General features: G+C 36.9%; 1 protein-coding gene across 3 annotated transcripts in view; it reads left to right on the forward strand.

Annotated features, from left to right (window-relative positions):
* Positions 1-18,717, forward strand: part of ST18 (ST18 C2H2C-type zinc finger transcription factor) — a 163,755-nt gene that overhangs the window by 131,830 nt on the left and 13,208 nt on the right. For all 3 annotated transcript variants that reach the window (XM_007516048.3, XM_060198463.1, XM_060198471.1), the window contains 6 exons: positions 1,629-1,691; positions 2,402-2,470; positions 4,371-4,433; positions 4,531-4,611; positions 6,282-6,503; positions 16,797-16,885. In XM_007516048.3, coding sequence (XP_007516110.2) covers positions 1,629-1,691; positions 2,402-2,470; positions 4,371-4,433; positions 4,531-4,611; positions 6,282-6,503; positions 16,797-16,885 — 587 coding nt within the window. The remainder of the gene's footprint in view (positions 1-1,628; positions 1,692-2,401; positions 2,471-4,370; positions 4,434-4,530; positions 4,612-6,281; positions 6,504-16,796; positions 16,886-18,717) is intronic.

Consider the following 18,717-nt stretch of genomic DNA (forward strand, 5'->3'; position numbering starts at 1 on the left):
TGTAATATTTTATATACTAAATAATTTATAGTTGACTGGACTCTTACAGTCATCGACAGTTCTTTGTTTCTGTCTACAGTATTAATAGGAGTAGTTAATAGAAATTAAATAATTGCATTACTCTTTGTGCACACAAGATGGAGATCTTTTTCTAATGTGGGAAGTCCCAGAAAATTTCAACACATCTTCCATGCTCTGAATATTCCACTTGCATCATTTAGTGAGTAAATAGCACTTATAGGATAAATCAGTTCAAATTGTAATCATGCTTTCTCATACTCATTTGTTATGTTTATAGTTCTTTTTTAAATTTATTTATTCCCTTTTGTTGCCCTTTTTGTTTTATTGTTGTAGTTATTACTGTTGTTGTCATTGTTGGATAAGACAGAGAGAAATGGAGAGAGGAGGGGAAGACAGAGGGGGAGAGAAAGAGAGACACCTGCAGACCTGCTTCACCCCTTGTGAAGTGACTCCCCTGCAGGTGGGGAACCCGGGGCTCGAACTGGGATCCTTATGCTGGTCCTTGAGCTTTGCACCACCTGCTTAACGGTCTGTTATGATATTTTATCTTTTTAGTTTAGATAGAGACAGAGAGGCAGAGGGCAAGTAAAAGAGACCAGGGTACTAAAGTTCCCTTTAGTGTGGCCAGCTTGAATGTAGGTCATGCACATGATGAAGCAGAGTGCTATCCGAGTGAATTATTTCATTGACTTTATTTTTTAATACATATAAGATGCGTAGAATATTACCAACTTCTGAGATAAAATGCATGGCGTCTAGTCTTTGACAGATGGCATCAAGATCCTACTGCTTAGTTTGATGACTAATTGGTACTTGTCTTTATTGGTTTTAAGTCATTGTCTTTATTGACTTCAGATGAACCAATTGTAACTAAGTTTCTTACCTATTTCTATGCTGTCAGTAACTTCCCCATCTCACTTGTTTATTAAAATGTCAGTTTATATTTTAGTTGCATGTAGTATTTTCAAAGGTTTTTCTTCTTTTTTCAGAAGGTTTCTAAAATATTTATGAAGGGATTATGCTGGCTTTCTCTTAAAAATGCATAAAAATTCCTTCCTGAAATCTGTTATATAATTGGTGCCAGTATTCCCAAGAGTTGCTGTCAGTATAACATTGATTTTATACCATTTATAATTTCAAAGACTTAAAACCTCATTGATGGTTGACTCACAGGATTACTAGAACATTTTATTGTCACTTTCCAGCATCATTGATATCAAAGAACTGGATATGAAATTGAAAATGAATTGCTTATGATTATGCCAGCTTTCTTTGAACAAGTCTAGCAGTTCTTATGTAACATGTATATTTAGTTCACTAGCTTCTGCCTGCTCTGTACTGTGTTAACTTACCTTGAAAAAATGCTATCCAGCTGGGGAGATTTTTCAGCAGTAAAACACAAGACTTGAAGGCACAGGGATCCAGGGAGGCTCAGCATCCCATATACCAGAGCTGAGCATAGTGCCCTAGCCTATACCGGCTCCCCTGCCCTCACTTGTTCTTATAAAAATAATAAGTGTGAAAAAGAGAGAGAAGCTATCCAGTAACTAATAAAACAGAATCCATATTATTTACTTGATTCTAACAAGCCATTTTTATTAACCCAGCTGTCCAACACCTGGATGTGATGGAAGCGGCCATGTCACAGGGAACTACGCATCCCATCGCAGGTACCAGTCTCACGCACAGACTTTCATCATCTTGTTCTAGTGTAAATAATTATCAGACTCTGGGTCAGGAAGTGTCCAGTGATTTAGATATGTTTTTGATTTACTCTCTTTGTCAAAACTAATCGCTGCTTTGTGAGTTAAAAACGGGATCTCAGTTATTATGTGATCTTACCATAGAACACAAGTTATAGTCTACCCAGAGCCTTGATTCTGGCTACCTTCAGGACTTAGGTGAAACAATGATAAAAGAGTGACTGTTGGTAATGATTCACCCTTTGGGATGCAACATCACTTAATCATGGACAACAAGTCAATATTCAGAGAGATCAAATAGATCAAAAAGGCTCTGTTAGCTTTTCCACAAAGCATTTTCACTAATGTGATTATTTTTTCTTTGAGCACCAGTTTCAGCCTTAAGTTACCACTTACCAGTTGATGCAATTGAAGTGGACTGTAGGTTCACTGGATTCTAGAGGTGCAGCACCTCATTGTCAAAGCCCATCATTTGATAAGTAGCAAGCCCAAGTAAATGAGAAATAATTGAGATGCCCAGAAGTCCAGGGTGATTAGGACATCTAAGTCCCAGTTATACTTTCCCCCACCCCCAATCACCAAGAAATTTACCATATTTGTTCATAGACTCTGGGATGCCATTTGAGTCAGATTTGTGTCAGTGTTTTGTGTTTTTGTTTCTTCTTTTTCCTCTCTAGTGTTTCTGGCTGTCCTTTAGCAGATAAGACTCTTAAGTCCCTCATGGCTGCTAACTCTCAGGAGCTTAAGTAAGTGTTGGAGGCATGACCTCCTTGTCCTTCATTCACAGTGGTGGGATTCTCCTCATACAAGTCCAGTGTGGTCACTAACACCTAGTGTTAATATTCCTAATTATATTATAACCAAAAGCTCTTTCACCAAAAATCTCAAAAAACTAAAAAAAAAAAAAAAAAGAATGAAAGAAAGAAAAAGAATCACTGTAATTTAATCACTTTATTTACTTACTTTTGAGAGTTTAGATTTTATGAAAATTTTAAAACAGAGTGACTGATGCTGATAATTCACCCTATGGGATGAGGCACAACCAGCTGTGGGCAATAAGTCAACATTTAAAGAGGTATAATAAAGATATAACCAAGCATTTTCATCATCTAATTTTAAGAGAGCTTCATGTTACTTTACTTTTCTGAGCATTTTGAATCATTTCACTTTTTGGTACTAGATACAATGTTGACGCATATCTCCCTAGTTTTCAGAATCTCAGAGTTACTTATTTACTAACATTTACTTACTGGCATTATTTTTTCTACTCTTAGCTCCTTTTAGTCCATATTTTTCATGTGTTTATCTTCATATATTATTTTACTAAAGAAAAATCATAATGTTACAATATATACCTTTAATAATATAATAGAACACGATTTAAAATACATAGACATATATACTCCGATTTCTCTTCAGATCGCATTAATCTTTCACCTTTTACTAAAGATATACATAAAATAAAATAAATAGCTTTTGAATAATAATACTTAAGTGAAAATGATTGTTATTAAGTCTAGTAATTAAACATTTATACAAATAGTAGACTCAACATATGGTGTTCAAATCACATATAAAATTGAAAACATTACATTAATATTTCTGTTTTCAAACTTTTAAAAAAATTTTATCTGAAATTATTAAAAAATAAACTCATGAAAGAGGTGATAATACTAAGCAGAAATGAGAATTCTAAATTTTGGTACATGAAACAAAAAAGAACTATGAAATATACAACTGCTATCAGTCTCATAGTTTCAAATTGCCTATGTAGACTGGAAATTAGTCTATTGACTATTATTTCTCTAGACTGAAACTTAAGACTACTAAGACTGACAGTTAACAGACTGAAAAGGCAGAAATGCCAAGCATACTTAATCTTATTCAATACTAGCTTATTCAGTCGTATTCAATGGTTTTAAATCTCTATGTTGTAATATCCTAATTATAAGTTCCCTTAAGTGGTTTATGTATACGCTGTTTCTAGGGAAAAAATGTTGATAACATATTGAAACATGTTGTTGATTAGGAGACAGAGTTCACTGTTTTATACAGTCACATAGTAAGTAGTACCTTTGTTTATTTTCATACAAAGAAGAAAAAGACACTTCGTTATGCTCTTGGTTAGATTACCTTAGTAATGGAGAATCTTAAAGAAAATAAATTTTGCACAGAAGCAACCTAGAAATTTGTTTTTTCTAAAGAGAAAGATAAGAACTCTACATGAGGTAGATAGAAATCCTTTAAATGATGGGCTAAATTTCACTTCCATACCAAAATAAGCTTAACAACTAAGATATTGTCTAATAAGTATTGCACTGTAGTTACATATCTTAACAGTTTCTTTTATAATAAATTCTTATTGGCCACAAAGTCAGTTCAGAATTAGAGTGTAGGACTTGCATGTATAAGATCCTGAGTTTGACTCTGGACAACCATATATGCCATATTATCTACTATTTCTCTCTCTCATTAAATAACAAATAAGTCATTAATAATCATTCTTAACCACAAGATAACTGTAGATAGACTATAAAAATCTCACAAAAAGCAACTCATCTTGTGTAGTTCTATTTGAATATGTCATCATCCTTGTTACTTCATCACAGAACTGTAAAGCCCAAACTCTGTTCCTGTGTTTTTTAGGTGTCCCACCCCAGGTTGTGACGGTTCTGGGCATGTGACTGGAAACTATGCTTCCCACAGAAGGTAAGATTTATGTCATTTCTTAGAAATGGAAGTCAACATTCATAGTCCATGAGATCATGTGGTTTTTGTTTTGTTCTTTGTTGGGTTCTGATTTTAGCTTGTCTGGCTGCCCTCGAGCCAGGAAAGGTGGTATGAAAATGACTCCCACAAAGGAAGAAAAAGAAGACCCTGAACTCAAGTAAGTGGGATTTCACACAGTCACATCAGGGCTACCTCTAGTTCACTGGCCAGTTAGGTGGGACTTGGTTGGGATGCACTTGAGTGTAGACTGGCTTTTACTGGAGATACTTTCTGCTAAACATAAGGATCCTTGAAGCAACAGTCAGAATGTTGAATGGTTCAAGACAATTTTCTCAGCTAGGCCTCCATAGTTCTTTGATAATATAAATGAAGAAAGGAGAAAGCCCATACCTTTCCTAACTGCTTTTAGTAAAAATATCACTGTAGAAGTACTGTCAAGTGGCAAACATGACAGCACCTATCCCCTTGAAAGTTTAATTTTGCTCAGTTCTCTCTTCTGAGAAATATGCTACCAAGTTTAGGAATAAATATGCAGATATAAGAATGTAAATTTCTCACCCTATAATTTCTCTAACTATATTTTCTAAACATTTAAAAAAACAGCTTTCCCATTCGATGCACAGTGTGCTCTGCTAAGTACGGCATGATAGTTAACATTCTGAACTCTTAGTGTTTATTTGGAGACAGTATGACATAGAGCTTCTGAAGTGGGCTCTTAAGTTAAATGCCATTTCTAGTAAAGCAAGTGACAAATTACCAAATCTCTCTAAGCTTCATTTTCGTTATCTGTAAAGTGGGGTAGTACTGTTCGCCTGATAGGTGTGGTGTGAAGTTTTCATGATACAGTGCATGACAATTACTTAGCTCAGACCTAGTGGGCTAAAACTGCTTCCCCTTTAGTGCTGTTTTGCTAACTGTGGTGACATCTTTTAAAATTCGGTGGGTTTTTTTGAAATTTTTTATTGATTTAATAATGATTGGCCAGATTATAAGATAAGAGGGGTACAATTCCGTCCACTTCCCACCAACAGAGTTCTATATCCCATCCCCTCCATGGGAAGTTTCCCTATATTCTTTATCTCTCTAGGAGTATGGACCCAGGATCATTATAAGGTGGAAAATTGCTTCTCCATTGAACATGGGCATTGGCAGGTCAATCCATACTCCCAGCCTATTTCTATCTTTCCCTAATGGGGCAGAGCTCTGGAGAGGGGGAGATTCCAGGACATATTGGTGAGGTCGTCTGCCCAGGGAAGTCAGGTTGGCATCATGTAGTAACTGCAACTTGATGGCTGTAAAGCATTAAAATGTAAAGCAAAACAAATTGTTTTATAATCTGGAACCTAAAGGTAAGAAGATAGCAGATGAGATTTGGGGTCTCCATTTTGGAAAAATCTAGGAAGTCTATTTTAGGTATATTCCAAGGGGCTCATGACTTTACTAATTTTTGCCTGAGCCCGGCAGCTAACATGCAGGTGGGCTAAAGGTATTATTGTCTGGGAAGATGGTGTCACCGTTGGAAATAGGACTAGAAAGCTGGATGTGGGCAGAGGCAAGTTCCCAAATATGGGAAAAGTATAAATACCATTAACTGTAGACCCCATTGATCTGATCTGGGGCCCATGTCTTTGGCACAAGAGCCTGTGTAACATCTGCATCCTTGTAGTTCTGAGTTTTCATTCCATAGTCATAGCTAGGAACATTCTAGGCTGCACTATTCTAAAATCACCACCACTGCCTTCCTATAAACTCAGCTACCATATTTCATATTTCATTACCATATTCCCATATCTCCACACTGATAATGAATCTACTGTGTCTCTCTAGGTGTCCTGTGGTAGGATGTGATGGCCAAGGTCACATCTCAGGCAAATACACATCCCACCGCACAGCTTCTGGCTGTCCTTTAGCTGCCAAAAGACAAAAGGAAAATCCTCTCAATGGAAGCCCCATCTCCTGGAAACTGAATAAGCAAGAGCTTCCACACTGTCCCTTGCCAGGCTGCAATGGACTGGGCCATGTAAATAATGTTTTTGTCACTCACAGAAGGTAACATTTCTCTTCTGTACTTTTCTTGTATTGCTGGGGTTGTGTCCCTTTGGTTGCTTTGCGCGGAGAGGCAGCTAGAGAGATAGCACAGTGGTTGATGTGACAGACTTTATACCTCAGACTCAAGAGGGCCCAGGTTATATCCCTGATGCCACTATAAGCCAGAGCTGAATAGTGCTCTGGTAACAAATGCATACTTTTAAGAAAAATCCAATCAAAGTACTTTAGATGAATGACAATTGAGTTTTGGCAGGTAGATATTTGACTAAGTTGATTAATGAAAAGTGGTATTTTTCCCTATTTATAAAAACTCATGATGCAGTTTTCAAGTGCCCTAAGTGCCCTAGATACTGTTTCTTACAATGTCTTTTAAATCATTGCCTGAGCTGGTATTTTTCAATGGATCAGTCTTTTAATGGTTCACTTCCATTTGAATTGGCGATAACTACTTTAGTCTGTCCTGTAAATTGTACATTTTTTCTTTTTTTTTCTCTTTGTTTTTTGTTTTCAGATAGGTATGGAGGAAATTTGAGACGGAAGGGGAGATTATGGGGAGAGAGAAAGAGAGACATTTACAGCATTGCTTCACCTTCTACAACGCTTGCCCCCTGTATGTGGAAGCTGGGGGCTTCCGTTGGGGTGATTACACATGATAATGTGTTTGCTCTACTGGGTGCTCCACCACCTGGACCCCAACTGTAAACTTTTGTTTTACATATTTCTCTCACTCTCTCCCTCCCATGAACTGGCTCCATTTCAGGTTAAGCCAGAGTGATCTTGCTGCTGGGAAGATTCAATTCATCCTCCAAAGCCAGAAAGAAATTGATAGTGACTTTGAAGTGTTTTGCAGGATGAGAAAGACTTAGAAAAACTCTTTATAGTCGCAAAATGAGTTGATTCCTTTATCACTGAGTGTCATGTATTTCAGTCAAGCCCTTTGTTGGTAACAGTGATTTTTAAATTTTTTTAAATTTTTTAATGTTATTTATTTATAAAATGGAAACACTGCAAAACCATAGGATAAGAGGGGTACAATTATCACCACCAGAGCTCCATATCCCATTCCCACCCCTGATAGTTTTCCTGTTCTTTAGCCCTGTGGGGGTATAGACCCAGGTTACCATGTGGTGCAGAAGGTGAAAGGTCTGGCTTCTGTAATTGCTTCCCTGCTGAACATGGGCATTGACAAGCCGATCGATACTCCCAGCCTGTCTCTCTTACCCTAGTGGGGCAGAGCTATGAGGAAGTGGAGCTCTAGGACACATTGGTGGGGTTATCTGTCCAGGGAAGTCCGGTTGGCATCATGGTAGCATCTGTACCTTTCCTTTCTCATAGGACTCCTTAATTCCATTCACTTCCTAACAAAGCCTCAAAACCTAGCTATAGACCAGATCCCATAAAATATGGCATATGTATGCATGTATCCATAATTTAGGGCAAAATATATATCTTAAAGCAAAAGTGCACAATAGTTTGCAGTGAGTCAATAAATTAAACAAGCAAGTAAAAAGACCTAAAAAGACACCTTAAAGTACCTAATGACACAGTTTCTACTTAGACCTAGATACCCTCCTCACCTACTTCCTATTACACTTACCTCAGTCACTCCAAAGCTAACCTTATCAAAGTAAGGACTACAAAAGCTGAATAAGGGCAAGAGACTGGCATACTTTAATGATGAATCTTTAGTCACTATCAGGCCACCCCATCACCTGGGGCCCTAGTCGGGGAGTCCTGGGATTCCCACACAAACACGATGAGCCTAGACCTTGAATAGATCCTTTTCTCCATTATCACTGGTCATCTTCATCAGGAACAACATAATGGACCCCTTTTGGGGCCCCCATAGGACCTTGCTCTCAATGTGGATCAACAATGTTCCATCCTCCAAAGGGGGGTTGGATAACATATTCTTCTTTATTTTAATTTATTTTTTATTTAAGAAAGGATAAATTAACAAATCCATAGGGTAGAAGGGGTACAACTCCACACAATTCCCACCACCCAATCTCCATATCCCAATCCCTCCCCTGATAACTTTCCCATTATCTATCCTTCTGGGAGCATGGACCCAGTGTTGTTGCGGGTTGCAGAAGGTGGGAGGTCTGGCTTCTGTAACTGCTTCCCCGCTGAACATGGACATTGACTGGTCGATCCATACTCCCAGTCTGCCTCTCTCTTTCCCTAGTAGGGTGGGTCTCTGGGGAAGCAGAGCTCCAGGACACATTGGTGGGGTCTTCAGTCCAGGGAAGCCTGGCCAGCATCCTGATGGCATCTGGAACCTGTTGGCTGAAAAAAGAGTTAACATACAAAGCCAAACAAATTGTTGAGCAATCATGGGCCCAAAGGTTGGAATAGTAGAGAGGAAGTGTTAGGGGGGTACTCACTGCAAACTCTAGTGTACTTTTGCTTTCAGGTATATATTTTGCAGAAGTTTATGGATATGTGTGAACATATGCTCTCTCTCACAGAACCTGGTCTATATCTAGGTAAAAAGTTTTAAGAAAAAAAATAGATGATAGACAGACAGACAGATAGATAGATAATTATAGAATCAGCCCTTATTTATGACCTTGGGAGAATTACTGCAGTTTCCAGTGGAGGGGATAAGGACACAGAACTCTGGTTGTGGGAATGATGTGGATTTAAATCTCTATTATCTTACAATTTTGAAATTCAGTATTAAATCAAAAATACATTTTAAAAAAAAGAGCCAAGGTGAAAATGAATAAATGAATGCACCCTGCTCCCAGCCACTAAGCCCAGAGGCTTGCATCCCAGAGCCTCTCACATGTCAGAGCCCAGAGAATTATCTGACACTGTGTTCAGCAGCATTAATTCCCTAACTCAAGCACAGAACAACCACAAGCCACTAAAAGTCAAATGCTAGAGCATACACCTGTGCCAGGGTATGGGGGCTGTCCAGAGTAAAAAGACACAGCCCAGCTGAATTTCCAAACGGAAATTGTGGCGATATTGCTGGAAATTAGGTGTGGTAGAACTTTTGCTCAAATAAAAATCAGGTAGCAAGAACTACATCTTGAAATACTAGGTAATGATCTACCTACAATGCAAGCTGATGATTAGCTCTGGAGGTTCCGGAAATGGCCAATGTGGGAGAGCCCAGGGAGCTTCAAAGGCACCATGTTTCAAAGTAAATGGTATTCACCTTAATAGTGCTCTTGAAATAGCAAATAGACATTGTGTGTGTTTGTGTACATATTATGTACTGCATAATAAAGAAAAGAAATTTGAATTCCAAAATGAAGGATGTGATATTAATGTGGAAATATTATTGTTTTAGTGGCAGAAAAGCAATTAAGAATTAAGATAAATAAATAATTCAGACTTCATAGTTCTTCACTAAAGATGTCTCTTGCTACTTAAGGTACAAGGAACTGGATTGAATTTGGGGTAATCTCTTAAAGGTGGTATACTTTATGTGGGATTTAATGAAATAATAAAACAAAATGTCTAGTTTATTGTCTAGTATATAACAGGTGTTTTCCATGAACTGTTTCTTTTCCTTTTGTAAACATTATATTAATATGCTCACATAGATGTAATAATTCATTAAAATAAGAATGACTTACCCTGGAATAGCATGTTCTAACCAACAATCAAGTTTTGCATATTGTGTATTTTGACCCGAAAACTCCAGAGTTTGATAAGTTCTCTTTCTGTTCAATGACAATAACTAAAGTTTTCTACTTTATTTTTCAATTACCAGATCACTGCTCAGCTATAGTTGATGATAGTGCCAGGGATTGAATCTGGGACTTGGGAGCTTTAGTCCTGAAAGTCTTTTGCATAACCACTATGCTATCTCCTGAAGCCCTAAATACAAAATTCCATGTGATGTATTTTGAATTTAAAACTCCTGAAGTTGATCAGTATTTTTTTCTGATCATTGGCAAAGGCTAACATGTAGCCACTGCCTCCCTGCTGCAAATAATTTGCATGTTTTATTCCTTTAAACCTTTGCAAAACTGTTGAGTTACAGAAGTGTTATAACCTCATCCCTTGACAAAAGACACAAACCAATGAGGTCAGGAAGAACTCTATTGAGAACTATACCATCTGCACTGTTCGTGTTTAATGAAACCTTGCCTGTGACAAGCACTAACACATCTGATTCCCTCAGTCTTCTAAGGTGTGTTTTATAATTTTCCTATTTTAAGATTTACCTTTATTTCATTTTTATTAGTGATTTAATATTGACTTACAAAATTGTAAGATAACAAGGATATAATTTCATACCTTGCCCACCACCAGAGTTCTGTGTCCTCATTACCTTCACTGGAAAATGTGTTAGTTCTTACAAGGTCACAGATATGAGTTGACTATTTCTATAACTATCTACTATATATTTATATGTATTTTTCAATTTTTAATGATCCTGCCTTAACTTCCTTTCAAAGTCACACCTACTAATTCTGAACTTAAGCTCAAGGTCTAAATTCAATCAGTTTACAAACTCAATACATTAAACCCTTAGGCTAAAGAAATTTACTAAGATTAAAATGTAAGCAGTTATAGAAATTGAAATATTCAATGTATTTTACCCTGGTCTATTGAATTAATAGTAATTTATAAGACTATAAGTTAATACAAATACAGTTTTCACACTGCCCCCACGAACTAAGGTCTGTTCCTCACCCCAACTCCTATATGGTGAACCTGAAAGTCCCCTTCCCCCCAGAGTCCTTTACTTGGGTACAGTATGCCAAACCCAGTCCAAGTACTACACTGTATTTTCTCTTTCTGTATTTTTAAAATATTTTATTTTATTTTTGAGAGAGATGCAGAGAGATACAGAAACACCAGAGCACTGCTCAGCTCTGGCTTATGTTGGCACAGAGGACTGAACCTAGCTAGGCCTTTGGACTTTCAGGCATGAGAGTCTGTTTGCATAACCATTATACTATCTTCCCTACCCTTCCCCTTTCTGTTATTTCTCAGCTTCTGTCTAAGAATGAGATCAGATCTTTGGAATATAACTAAAATATGTCTACTAGCTATCTACAAATGGAGGAACCCCCAATTCTTCATCTACACTATTCTAGCCTTTAGGTCCATGATTGTTCAACAGTTTATTTGGCTTTGTATGTTAACTTTCTTTTCAGCCACCAGTTTCCACATACTAGCAGGATGCGGACCAGACTTCCCTGGACAGACAACCCCACCAATATGTCCTGGAGCTCTGCTTCCCCAGAGCCCCACCCCACTAGGGAAAGAGAGAGGCAGGCTGGGAGTATGAATAGACCTGTCAACACCCATGTTCATTGGGGAAGCAATTACAGAAACCAGACCTTCCACCATCTGCATCCCACAATGTCCTTGGGTCCATACTCCCAGAGGGATAAAGAACAGGAAAGCTATCAGGGGAGGGGATGGGATATGGAGTTCTGGTGGTGGGAACTGTATGGAGTTGTACCCCTCTTATCCTATGCTTTAGTCAATGTTTCCTTTTTAAATTAAGAAAAGAAAAGAAAAGAAAAGAAAAGGAAAGGAAAGGAAAGAAAAGAAAAGAAAAGAAAAGAAAAGAAAAGAAAAGAAAAGAAAAGAAAAGAAAAGAAAAGAAAAGAAAAGAAAAGAAAAAGATTGAGATCATCCCATATTCATCCTTCTCTTTCTGGCTGATCTCACTTAACATGATTCCTTCAAATGCCATCTAAGATGAGGGGAACAAGGTGAATTCACCTTTTATAATAGCTGAGTAGTGTTCCATAGTATATATATACCATAACTTACTTAATCCTTCATCTGTTGGACACCTAGGTTGCTTCCAGGTTTTGGATATTACAAATTGTGCAGCTATCAGCATAGGGATACACAGATCTCTTTGGATGGGTGTGTTTGATTCCTTAAGATATATCTATCCCCAGGAGAGGAATTGCTGAGTCATACTGTAGGTCTATTTCTAGCATTGTGAGGGTTCTCTAGACTGCTCTGCACAGGGGTTGGATCAATTTACATTCTCACCAGCAGTGCAGGAGGGTTCTTTTGCTCCCACAGCCTCTCCAGCATTTGTTATCATTATCCTTTTTGATGTATGGCATATCACAGGGGTTAGGTGGTATTTCATTGTTGCCTATATATTCATTTCTCTGACAATCGATGAATTAGAGAATTTTTTCATTTGTCTGTTGGCATTTTGGATATCTTCTTTGGTGAATGTTCTGTTCATATCCTCTCTCCATTTTGTAGATGAGATCATTTGGTTTTTGTTGCTGAGGTTGGTGAGCTCTTTGTATATTTTAGTTATTAGCCTTTTAACTGATGTATGGCATGTAAAGATCTTCTCTCATTCTGTAAGGGGTCTGTTTGTTTGAGTAGTGGTTTCTTTTGCTGTACGGAAGTTGTTGTGTTTTTTTTTTTTTTTTTTTTTTTGCCTCCAGGGTTATCTCTGGAACTCAGTGCCTCCATTATAATGTTCCTGGAGGACATTTTTTTTCCATTTTGTTGCCCTTGTTATTTTGTTATTACTGTTGTTGTTGGATAAGACAGAGAGAAATCAAGAGAGGAGAGGAAGACAGAGGGGAAAAGAAAGACACTTGCAGACCTGCTTTACCACCTGTAAGTAACCCCCCTGCATGTGGGGAGCCAGGGGCTCGAACCAAAGCCCTATGCCAGTCCTTGCATTTGATGCTTTCTATGCTTAACCCACAGTGATACTGCCCGGTCCCCAAGCTTTTTAATTTAATGTCATTCTATGGGGTTTTTTTTGTTTTGTTTTGTCTTCCTTGCAATTAGATTTGTGTCACTAAAGCTGCCTATAAACTTGAGTTGGAAAAGTGTTCCACCAATATTTTCCTCTAAGTATCAGATAGTTTCTGGTCTAACACCCAAGTCCTTAATTCATTTGTAATTTACTTTTGTGTCTGGTGAAATGTAATGATTCAGTTTGATTCTTCTGCACATTTCAACTCAATTTTTCCAACACTATTTGTTAAAGACACTCGCCTTTCTCCATTTAATAGTTTGGGCCCCCTTGTCAAAAATTAGATGATCATAGATGTGGGGGCTTATGTCTGAGCTCTCAATTGCATTCCATTGGTCAGTGTGTCTATTCATGTTCCAGTACCAAGCAGTTTTGACTACAAGGGCCCTATAATATAGTTTGAGGTCTGGGAATGTGATGCTTCCAGTTCTGTTCTTTTTTCTAAGATTGTTTTGTCAAATCTTGGTTCCAGATAAACTTTTGTAGATTTTTATCTATTCTCTTTTTAAAAAGGGGTTGGGTGGGTGGGGAGGTTTGGAATCTTGATGAGGATTGCATTAAATTTGTATATGGCTCTGGGTAAAACTTTCATTATAATGATGTTAATTCTTCCAATTCATGAACATGGAATATCTTTCAACTTCTTTGTATCTTGTTCTATTTCCTTGAATAGTGACTCGTAGTTTTCAGTATAAAAGTCTTTCACTTCTTTTGTTAGGTTTGTACATAGATATTTTATTTTTATTGTTGTTGCGATAGTAAATGGGACTGAGTTCTGGATTTCTTCTCCTTTTGACTTAGTGTTTGCACAAAGGAACATTGGTATGTTAATTCTGTAGCCTGACACCTTACTACATTGTCTGATAATTCCCAAGAGCTTCCTGCTGAATTATTGAGGTTTTTTATGTATGCTATCATATCATCTACAAATAGTGACACTTTGACCTGTTCTGTTCCTATCTGTATCCCTTTAATTCCTGGTTCTTGCCTTATTTATATGGCAAGAACTTTCAACACTATACTGAATAGTAATGATGAAAGTGGGCAGCCCTGTATAGTACCTGATCTGAAGTGAAATGCTTCCAGTTTCTCACCAATGAGTATGAGGTTGGCTGTAGGCTTGCTGTATATGGACTTCACTAGGCTAAGGAATTTTCCATCTTTTCCCATTTTTTGTAGTGTTTTGATCATGAAAGGGTGTTGGATTTTGTTAAAGGCTTTCTCTGCATCTGTTGAGATAATTATGTAGTTTTTGGTTTTGCTTTTATTGATGTGATGGATCATGTTGATTGATTCATGTATATTGAACCAGCACATAGATATTTGTGGTTCTAAAATTATATGCTTTATTACTAGTAGAAATTAATTTGGTCTATGGCCATACCACCCTGAACACACACACCCAATCTCATCTGATATCGGAAGCTAAGCAGGGTCGGGCCTGGTTAGTACTGGATGGGAGAAATTAATTTGTACTGGGTGTCACTTTACAATTTTATTGATTCTAACTAGTAGTTACAGTGATGTCCACTCTAATAAAGATTATGTGACCTGCTACTTTATTTTTACAAGACAGATAGAGATAGGAATTTAAATTTCCTTGATATGCCTTAAGTGAATTGCAGATTCACTCAAAGCCATGTGAGGCACTTTTTCCCCCTTTGCAATATAGAGAATGACTCCATAACTAGTTTCTACCTTTGCATAACCAGGGAGATATAATTGTGTCTCCTAACTCAGGACACAATCTACATTCTTTATTCTCCTAATCACCTTCAAGCAATAGGTCTTCACCACAAGAAAAAAAGCATTTTATAAGGTACTGTTATAATTTAGAAAATTTAATTATCATTTGTTATGAATACATATTACATTATTAAATTTTACCAATTTTGAAAAATATCTAATGTACCCCCCCAGACTTGGAATGAGAGTATTTTGTCAAGTTGAAATGTACCATAGAATTAACAGTAAGTGACTTGTACAAAACCATTTATATATGCTTATTTTTTAAAGATATACTGATTTACTTTTTCTGTGAGAGTAAATAAGAGAGGAGGAGGGAAAAAGAGGCCAGGGGACCCCTCAGCTCTGGCATATGCATGCAGTATCTAAGATGGGAGCTTGGAATTCACCCATAAAAGTTCAGTTCTGACATAGTTATCTCCCTAAAATATATATATATATATATATATATATATATATATATATATATATATATGTTTAAAAGTCATGCAGACTGGTTAAAACTTTCTGAGATTAATAAGCAAACTTTTTTCTAGTAAATAATAAGAAACTTTCAAAATTGAAAAGTCAGGTTGAGTTCCGTTCAGGCTCCACTGTTATTTCTTTTCCTATTCAAAAGACCTCATTGTCTGGACTTCTCTGTCCTGTGTCTCTCTCTTGTCTTTGTCTGGTCTCTCTCTCTCTCTCTTTCTGGTCTTTCTCTGTTTAGTGTCTCTCTCTCTCTTTCTGTCTAGAAAAAAAATTAAAAGACCTCATCATTTATCAAAATTTTCCAAACCATATAGGCCTATCCATTTATAATATGTTTTATCTTTGTTTATATAGTCATCCTACAAAATAATTTAGAATTCTTAATAAATACAGTTATTCAGAGAGATTCCAGTTTTGATCCCTGCCATTACCATATGCTATAACTGAGTGGTACTCTGATAAAAGAATACATTAATTCAGTAAACATTTATTAAGTGCATTGCTTCCAAAATATTCTCTCTCTAATTAAAAAAAAAGTCCTAATCTTTGGGTTGGAAATGATTGTTCCATAATGAATTACACTCTGTTTTTTTTTGTGAAAAATATTTTAAACTTATAATTTTAGTTTAATTTAAAATTTGTCTCAAAATAGTTAACAGAATTACAAAAGAGAGAGAGAGAGAGAAAGAAAGGAAGAAAGAAAGAAAGAGAAAGAAAGGAAAGAAGGAAAGAAAAGAAAATGATGTGATGTTATACTGTGGAAAACCACATTTTGTTCAACATTGTCATTATCAATTTGGTATCAATTTAAATGAAGTAAATTATATAGAGGAAAGAGACCCTGCTCAAGTCAAAAATCAAAGCCATTTTGAATCCCCAAGATGTATTTTCCATGATTTGGGGTAAAGGTCTTATTTTAGAGCATCTACAAACTGAGTCATCCTCTGAAGTTCGGACTATAGTGCTGTCAAGATAGAAGGAACTAGATTCTGCTATATTATGCAGAGAACTTTTACTAACTGGCAACATTTCTGATTCATAATACCTATGTGCAATTTCACACTTACAAAAAAATTGCTGGTATGCATGTAGAATAGTACCATTTTTTAGCAAAATTGGTTAAATGACAATGTCAGCAATGCTGTTGGTGTTTTGATTTAAGAAAATATATGTATATTACATTATTTGAGGACCTTTTTGGTCATAGATACATAGCTGTAACTTTCATAACCACAGGTTATGAAATGTAGTTAGCAGGCAGACAAAAAGCCAATAATAAGAAGTGAATGCGGTTTTAATTTTATAAGGAATAACATTCATTTTACACATCAGTATGTTTTCTACTCTCACAGCTTATCTGGATGTCCTCTAAATGCACAAGCCATCAAGAAGGGAAAGGTTTCAGAGGAGCTAATGACTATCAAGCTCAAAGCAACTGGAGGTAAGCAAGACACATGACACATGACTGTAAGTCTCCCTCCTCACCAAAACATAGACTATCACTCAACAAAGAGGTGTGTAAGGCAGCTGGCAATCCATATGAAAGTATAACGGTATATAGGAAGATTATTTTCAGACATAAACTGGAACTGTAATTTTATCTAAGCAACAATTTCTCAGCTTTAACCCACTTTCTAATACGGAACAGTCTCCAGGAGAGAAATTCAAGCAATGTAAATGGATGAGTTAAGGTACACTAACTGGGGCTGGCAACAGTGAAACAGTTCACTTGGATAGTGTGTTACTTTGCCATATGTTTGACCCAGGTTCAAGCCTGGCCTCTACTACACTGAAGGAAGCTTCAATGCTGTGGTATCTCTCTCCCCCACACCCTCCTCCTGCCTCTCTATTTCTATGTAAACAAGTGATACACAGGCTAAACTTTTGTCCTTTAGTTTTCAGGGATTTTTTTTAGTCAATTTTATTTGGAGATTAATGGTTTACAGCATAGCTATTGACACATGGGTACAATTTCTCCTCTCCCAGTGAAGTCTCTACAGAACACTCTCACCCACAACCTAGGTCTTTTTCTATCATTATGCAATAGTACACCAAGGTTCTCTTCACCCTCTCCCTCATCTTCAATTTTGATTTCTTTATCTTGGATAGAGACAGCCAGAAATCAAGAAGGTAGGGGGATAGAGAGAGAGAGATAGAAAAACACCTGCAGGAGTAGGGCGGTAGCACAGCGAGTTAAGCACAGGTGGTGCAAAGCCCAAAGACTGGCATAAGGATCCCAGTTTGAACCCCCTGCTCCCCACCTGCAGGGGCGTTACTTCACAAGCGGTGAAGCAGATCTGCAGGTGTCTATCTTTCTCTCCCCCTCTTTGCCTTCCCCTCCTCTCTCCACCTTTCTCTGTCCTACCCAACAATAATGACATCAATAATAACTACAACAATAAAACAACAAGGGCAACAAAAGGGAATAAATAAATAAATATTTAAAAAAAAAGAAAGACACCTGCATCACTACTTCACCACTCATGTAGCTTTCCCCCGTAGGTGGGGATCAGGGGCTTGAACCTGAGTCCTTATGCACTGTAACATGTACATTCAACCAGGTGTGCCACTGCTTGGCCCCTTCAGTTAATTTTTATGGGTTCATTCATTTGTGTCTATGCATATTTATGAGTATGTGTTACTGGTTCCCTTTTTCTTTGAAGTATCAAGAAATGACAATTTCAAAAAAAAAAGAAATAGCAATTTCTGACCATTTATATTTGAATATTCAAATTTTGTTCTATACTTAAAAATAATATTTAAGATGAATCTACATGATTAAAATTTATCACCTATGCCTCTGTGCCTTTTCTTTCTTTAGAGCTGGAACAGCTCCCAAGCCACATTTTCTCACTCAGAAGTTGGGCATGAGAAACACTGCAACACTGGTGTTTCCCTCAATAGCACAGCACCAATTTCCACATCTTCTCAGTTTTAGTCCTTCATCTAAGTTAATATTCATCTTCTGGGCTCTTCTGTATCTGGTTCCTCCAAATTTTTCTTTGATCCTTGAGTACTTCCTTTAAAGAATTCTCATCAGCATAATGTTAGGTGAAGGTTGCTTTCCATTAAAGATCTTTCTAAAACATCTTAGAAACACTGGGAAAGTAATGGCATTGCTTTTGAAATTTGATACATCTTTGGCACATACCTAGAAATGAGCTAGAGCTTTTCACTATTATTACTTTATTTTAAAACAATAAATAATAGCATTGCTTCATCGTTTTATAATTTGTGTGTTATTTTCTTTCTTTCTTTTTTTTTTTTTTGTCT

Source organism: Erinaceus europaeus, chromosome 1 (genome assembly GCF_950295315.1).
Source record: "Erinaceus europaeus chromosome 1, mEriEur2.1, whole genome shotgun sequence".
NCBI lineage: Eukaryota > Metazoa > Chordata > Mammalia > Eulipotyphla > Erinaceidae > Erinaceus > Erinaceus europaeus.